Source organism: Myotis brandtii, unplaced genomic scaffold (assembly GCF_000412655.1).
Source record: "Myotis brandtii unplaced genomic scaffold, ASM41265v1 scaffold1213, whole genome shotgun sequence".
Lineage (NCBI taxonomy): Eukaryota > Metazoa > Chordata > Mammalia > Chiroptera > Vespertilionidae > Myotis > Myotis brandtii.
Genome location: NW_005354228.1, coordinates 740,597 through 748,096, shown reverse-complemented (window position 1 = coordinate 748,096; position 7,500 = coordinate 740,597). Strand labels below are relative to the sequence as shown.

The 7,500-nt window shown below is 42.6% G+C and overlaps 1 protein-coding gene across 1 annotated transcript in view; it reads right to left on the bottom strand.

Moving 5' to 3' along the window:
* TBC1D8 (TBC1 domain family, member 8 (with GRAM domain)) overlaps positions 1 to 7,500 on the bottom strand; it is a 101,942-nt gene that overhangs the window by 83,889 nt on the left and 10,553 nt on the right. The window contains exon 2 of the mRNA XM_014533133.1: positions 320 to 455. Within this exon, the coding sequence (XP_014388619.1) occupies positions 320 to 455 (136 nt within the window). The remainder of the gene's footprint in view (positions 1 to 319; positions 456 to 7,500) is intronic.

Here is a 7,500-nt window from a genome sequence, read left to right as displayed (position 1 = left end):
GCCCAGAGCAGGTTTATGTTAGACACAGATTAAGAAGCAAATGGCTCAATTCCCAGTCGCCAGCACAGCAGCCCGGAGCAGCAAGGCACGGGAGAGCTGAGCGGGTCCAGCCAGCTGTCCAGCTTACCGCCTCCATGTGCGTTTGATGCTTAAAGAACCAGAACAGAGTTCAGAGAAGAGGTGGGCTCAGGGGCTGCCTTCCAGCCGCACCACCTGCAGCTCCTCCCCGGCTCAGGCCTTAGGATCTGAAGGCTCCGCACGGAACAAACCTCACCCGCGGCCACAGCCCCGTCAACATTGGACCCACCCGGTCACTCACCGCACGCGATCGGAGAGTAGACCTGGGACCCGGGCACCTGGAGCAGGATCCGGAACGGAGCCACCCGTGCGCTGGAGTCCAGCACCGCATCCAGGGCTCCCACCAGGCGACCTGCGAAGGAAGAAAAGGGCGCCCTCTGAGCGGGGACTGACCGCCCCGCAGCCCCCCCTGCTCAGGCTCTGCATTGAGAAGCCGCTTGCCCGGGTGCAGCAGCGTCCCTGCCTGAAAGGTGGCAGGCTCCACTCCTGCTCACTGCACATGCCCGGGAGGCAGGTTCAAGCCCTGATGGATCGGGGCGATTACCCAAGACAACCGATCGAAGTTTCTCATGTCGATGCTTCCTTCCTTCTTTCTCGCTCTCCCCTTTGCTCTCTCTAAAATCAATTTAAAAAGATGTCCTCGGGTGAGGAATAAATAAATAAATAAATAAATAAATAAAAGTCGAAGCCCCTGACCCCGCACACAGCTTTCAAAAGCCCTTAATAATCTGTAATTCAGGAGCAAACCAGGAAGGAGGCAGAAACTGAGCAGCCTACGGAATAACTGTTATAAAAACCCACGCACCCCTTCTTCTCTCTTTCCCTAAAGCCACGGAATGGACAGATGGAGGGCGCTGCAGGCAGGGGCGTGTGGGCAGCGGGAGGTGGGACAGCGCCAGGACGGCACCTGCTCGGCGGGAGCTGCGCAGCCGCAGCAGGACGGGCCAGATATGCAGCGAGTCGGGTTCTCAGCGGGAGAGCAGGGAGAAGCGAAGGTGGGAAGAAGACTGGGGTGTTGGGCAGCAGCGGGACACACTGGGCACAGCGGGAGGCTCGCTCACTTTCATATAGTAGATTTGCACAAAAAGAAATGTGGACAACGTGTCCATGAACGTGTCTGTCATAAACATGTACTAGGAAACACATGTGTGTACATGTGCACATGCAGAGTCCCCAGCTCTGTCCACTGTGCGGTCTCAGGAAAATAAGGAAATACTATGAACAACTTCATGCCAACAAATTTGATAACTTACATGAAATGGAATTGCCAAAATTCACACAAGGAGAAATAAATCATTTGAATAAGTCTATATTAAAGAAATGGAGTCAATGAATAATAACCTGCCAAAAAAGAAAACACCAGGTCTAGATGGTTTCACTGGTGAATTCTACTCAATGTTAAGGACTCATGAATATAATCTCCACAATCTTTTTTTTGAAAAAAAAAAAAAAGAAAAGCAGAGGGAACATTTCCTACTTCATTCAATAAGACCAGCATTATCCTAATACCAAAACCATATAAAGGAAAACTACAAACCAATATCTACCATGTAAAAATCCTCAACAAAATATTAGCAATGTGAATCCAACAACATACAAAATGAATTATACACCAGGAGCAATGGAACTTACTCCAGGTATGCAAGGCTGGTTCAATATCTGAAAATCAATCAATGTAATACACCACTTCAACAGGATAAAGAAGAAAAATCATATAACCACATCAATTCATGCAGAAAAAGCATTTGACAAAATCCAACATCTCTGCATATTTTTTTAAAAACTCTCCACAAAATCAAGAACTTCTTTAACTTGACAAAGAATATCTACAAAGATCATATTTACTGATGAGAAGCTAAATGCTTTTGTGGCATTTTCGACACCGTGTGAAATAAGACAAGAGGAGGAAACAAAAGGTGTACAGATAGGGAAGGAGGAAATAAAACTGTCTTTGTTCACAGATGACATGCTTGTCTTTTTTTGGGAAAATCCCAAAGAACCAACAACAACAAAAAACTTATGGAACTAATAAGCAAGTATAACAAGACTGCAGTACACAACATTAATATGACAGCTGCTTTCCTATATTTCAGCAATGAGCAACTGGAATTAGAAACAAAAATGGAAATACCACTGACAACAGCAAATGGTATTATTTTTTTTAATTCATTTCAGAGAGGAAGGGAGAGGGAGAGAGAGACAGAAACATCAATGATGAGAGAGAATCATCGATCGGTTGCTCCTGAGCCTGCAACCCAGGCATGTACCCTGACCTCATGGTTCATAGGTTAATGCTCAACCACTGAGCCACGCCAGCTGGATGCAAATGGCATTTTTATTAGGTAGAAATCTAACAAAAGATGAGTAGTATCTACATGCAGAAAATTACAAAACTCTGATTTTTAAAAATCAAAGATCTAAATAGATATTCCATATTTATGGGAGATTCAATAATGTTAAGATGTCAATTCATCCCATCTTGATTGATCTATAGATTCAATGTGATCCCAATAAAAATCCCAGCAGCTATTTTATAGATGTTGACAATTAATTCTAAGGTTTATATAAAAAGGTAATTACCCAGAAGATCCAACACAATACTGAAGAAGAACAAAGTCGAAAAACTCACATGACACAATTTCAAGATTTACTAGAAAGCTACAGCAATCAAGACAGTGTAGCATTGACAGGTCAATGGAACAGAACAGGAGTCAGACACAGACCCACACAAATCCAATCAACTGATCTTTGACAAAGGAGCAAAGATAATTCAATGGAGAAGGATAAGTCTTCAACAAATGGTTTTAGAACAACTGGACATCCATAAGCAAAACAAACCAACAGGCAAAATTAAGACACATACCTAAACCTTCCACCAAAAATATTAGTTCATAATGGATCACAGACCTAATACAAAACCAGAAAACTCATGGAAGAAAATATAGGAGAAAATCTAGATGACCTTGGGTTTGGTGATGACTTTTTAGAGACAACACCAAAAACTATTGTTCTGCAAAAGACACTTAAGAGAATCAAGACCAGCCACCAACTGAGCAAAACTATTTGCAAACACATATCTGATAAAGGACTAGTATCAAAAAAATTATTGAAATTCAATAATAAGAAAACAAACAATCCAATTAAAAATAAGCAAAAGAGCCCAGAAAGGGTGGCTCAGTTGGTTGGAGCGTCATCCATACACCAAAAGGTTGTAGGTTCAATTTTTGGTCAGGGCAATGCCTACGTTGTGGGTTCCATCCTCACTCGGGGCATGGACAGGAGGCTCCCTTGGATGTTTCTCTCTCTCTCCCTTCTCTCTCTCAATTCAAGAAACATATCCTTAAGTGAGGATTTAAAATTTTAGGCAAAAGATCTGAACATAAACTTTAGACAGAAGACAAAGAGATAACAAAAAAGCATATGAAAAGCTGCTGGACATCATTTTTCACTAGGGAATTGCACACTGAAACAAGATACTAGTAGATACCCATTAGAGTGGCCAAAAAACAAATCCAAAACTGACAATGTCAATTGCTATAGAGCAGTGGTTCTCAACCTTCTGGCCCTTTAAATACAGTTCCTCATGTTGTGACCCAACCATAAAATTATTTTCGTTGCTACTTCATAACTGTAATGTTGCTACTGTTATGAATCGTAATGTAAATATCTGATATGCAGGATGGTCTTAGGCGACCCCTGTGAAAGGGTCGTTCGACCGCCAAAGGGGTCGCGACCCACAGGTTGAGAACCGCTGCTTAGAGGATGTGAGCATCAGGAACTCACTCATTGCTGACGGGATTGCAAATGGCACAGGCACGCTAATATACAGTTTGTCAACTTCTTGCTAAGCTAAACAGTCTTTTCATACCACCTGGGTATTCGCCCCAATGATATGAAAACTTCTGTCCACATAAAACCTGCACACAAATGTTTACGGAAGTTTTGTGTGTGTTTTTTAATATATTTCATTGATTTTTTACACAAAGGAAGGGAGAGGCTATATAGAGTTAGAAACATCGATGAGAGAGAAACATCGCTCAGCTGCCTCCTGCACACCTCCTACTGGGAATGTGCCTGCAACCAAGGTACATGCCCTTGACTGGAATCGAACCCAGGACTCCTCAGTCCACAGGCCGATGCTCTATCCACTGAGCCGCACCGGCCAGGGCTGTTTACAGAAGTTTTAATTTGTAATTGCCCCAAACTGGAAGCAAGATGTCCTTCAATAGGTGAATGGAGTAGTATTCCGTGATAAAAAGAAGTGAGCTCTCAAGTCGTGAAAAAACATTGAGGAATCTTAACTGCAACTGCGAAGTGAAAGAAGCCCTCCTGAGGAAGGCTGCACTCTGTGTGACTCCAATTATTCTGGAAAAAGGAAGAGGGAAGGTACAGCAAGGGCAGGAAGGTCAGTGGCTGCCAGGAAGAAGCGGTGATTAGTCAAACCTGGGGACATCTGAGTGGTGAAACGATCCGGTATGACACTGTCATTGTGGTATACAATGCCACGCATTCGTCAAATCCCACAAAAGTTTTCAGCATGAACTTTAATGTTTGCAAATTTTTAAAATATCATTTAGCAGGTCAAGGGATACCCAATGAATGCAGAATATGGCCCCCAAAATCTAAGTGCACTACAAATGCATGAAACCCAGGAGTGAAGGTGTAGGGGAGAGTGTTGACTATTTAACTTTGGAGATGAGTGGAGTCTGTAGGAAAAAGACCAAACAAATATACATGAGTCCTGTACTCTCCCAGGTGTGGGCTGGCCACTCTGACACTGTTACACAGATACAGACATGAACAATTAAGAGAAAAGATGGTGGAGGGTGAGCAAGGTTTCTAACTGGAGTGAAGTTTACAGAAAAGCAAAGCAAAGAAGCAAGATTTATACAGGGCAGCAGAGTAGGAGGATGCTGCACAGACATGCTCCCAGGAACAACCTGGAATTACAACTGAAATACGGAAAGGATTCCTGAATAATCAACAAGATACAGACATGAACAATTAAGAGAAAAGATGGTGGAGGGTGAGCAAGGTTTCTAACTGGAGTGAAGTTTACAGAAAAGCAAAGCAAAGAAGCAAGATTTATACAGGGCAGCAGAGTAGGAGGATGCTGCACAGACATGCTCCCAGGAACAACCTGGAATTACAACTGAAATACGGAAAGGATTCCTGAATAATCAACAGAAAACTCACCGGAGAGAACCCTGATACCCAAGGACCGAAGGTGGAGACGCATAGAGACTGGTAGGAAGGGCAGCGTGAAAGGGGGGCTGGCCAGGCACCCACAGACAGCAACTGAAGTCCCAGAGAGATATCTCAGTTCTTCTCTTGGTGGGGGTGGGGGGGGGGGGTGCCACTGAGAACTCTGGGATCTAATACCCAAGCTGGGCTCCTTAGCAGAGAGGACCACATCTGAGGAGGGTGCCCACATAACATCTACCTGTGGAAAGCAGGGGGGTGCTGTCTGCCAGGGAGTGGTAGCTGAAAGTTCAGGCACCCTCTTAAAGGGCCAATGCACAAAAATTCCCTGTGGAGCCACCCACCTTGTGCTCTGGCAGAGGGAGGGCAGAGTGGACTGGAGCTGTGAAAGCAGAATCCAGGACTGGGGACTCAGGGGCTAGAGCTCAGAAGGCAGACACCCCGTTTCTGGGCCTGAGTCATTTCCTCAGGCAGTGGAGCACATCTTTCCCACACAGACATCTGCCTTGCCTGGGGGGAAGACAGTTGACATACTCTATTGGAAACACCTTGCCTTGAGGCCACTTAGGAGATTAAAAATAACAATTAGCCTCCAGGCAGAGGCAACTGCCCCACCCTGTTGAAAAAAATCTCACTACACCTGAGGACGATTGCCTGGGGGTAATTCAAGTCAAAATCCTATTAGTCTGTAGACAGAGGCAGTCTCTGGAGGCTTTGAGTCTTTGCCTGATCTAATTAGTCAGAAACAGCCTTTAACACTGTCCTGCACTAGAGAATGAGAGGCGTACAGGATCTACCTAAAACATAGTCATACACCCAAACTGACAACCAAAATGAGGAAACAAAGAAACAACCCCCAAACGAAAGAACTAAAGAATTCTTCAGAAGAAGAGATAAATGAGGCAGAGATAAGAAATTTATTTGAAACAGAGTTCAGAGTAATGATATGTTAAAAATGCTCAACAGTATGAAAAAAATATAGTAACTATACAAAAAGAAAAGTCTGAGATAAAGAATGACATAACACAAATAAAGAACAAATTGGAAGGAATACACAGCAGATTAGGGGAAGCTGAGGATCAAGTCAGTGAATGAGAAGACAGAGTTGAAAATATTACAGAATCAGAGAACCAAAATGGAAAAAACAATTAAAAAACAGGAGGACAGCTTAAGGGAGCTGTGGGATGATGTGAAACGTAACAATATTGGAATAGTAACAATATTAGAATAGCAGGTGTACCAGAAGAGGCAGAAAGGGAGAAAGGAATAGAGAAGGTGTTTGAATAATGGCAAAAAACTTCCCAAACCTGGTAAAGGAAAAAGTCACACAAGTTCAGGAGGCACAGAGAAACCCAAACAAGGAGAACCCAAACAGAACCCACACATCATAATTAAAATGACAAAATTTAAAGATAAAGAGAGAATCTTAAAGGCAGCAAAGAGAAAGGCAAATTGTTACCGGTTAATAATGCAGATTTTTTTCAATAGATAGAGTTTCACAGATGTTGATATATATGCAATGTGATATGTATGCTGTTTTGTTGTACTGAAAACAAGCTTCAAAACTTCATATGTCAAATTTTCTGAAGGTGTTAACATCATAGATATTTTCACAACTAAAAATGTCGAATTTCATGCCAAAAAAAAGAGCATTTGCAGGAAGTTTTAATTCATTACTTTATTTTGAAGAAAAGTGCTGCTGAAAGTTATCATATACTTCGGGAAGCTTATGGTGAACATGCTCCAGCTCAAGATACTTGTGAACACTGGTTTAAATGCTTTAAAAGTGATTATTTCGATGTGAAAGACAAAGAACGTCCAGGTCAATTTGAACCATGCTTTGATCATAAAATGACCAGAATGGGCCAGAAGACACAGCAAAGTAATTTTACTTCATGATAACGCACCATCACACACTTCAAAACAAGTTAAAGACATATTACTAGGTGTATCGGTTAATAATGCGGATCTTGTAATCAAAGAAAACATGATAATTTCAAGAGAAACATCAGAAGTGTTTTTATTCAAAGTAATGTCCATTGCTAGCTACACATTCCCCCCATCTTTCAGGTAATTTGTGGATACCGTCCCAATAGAACTTTTCTTGTTTTGAGGCAAACCATTCAGAGGCCCAATTTTCCACTTCTTCATACATTTTGAAGTGCTGCTCAGAAAGTGCGTGTGCCATCGATCGGAACAAGTGGTAATCTGAAGGAGCAA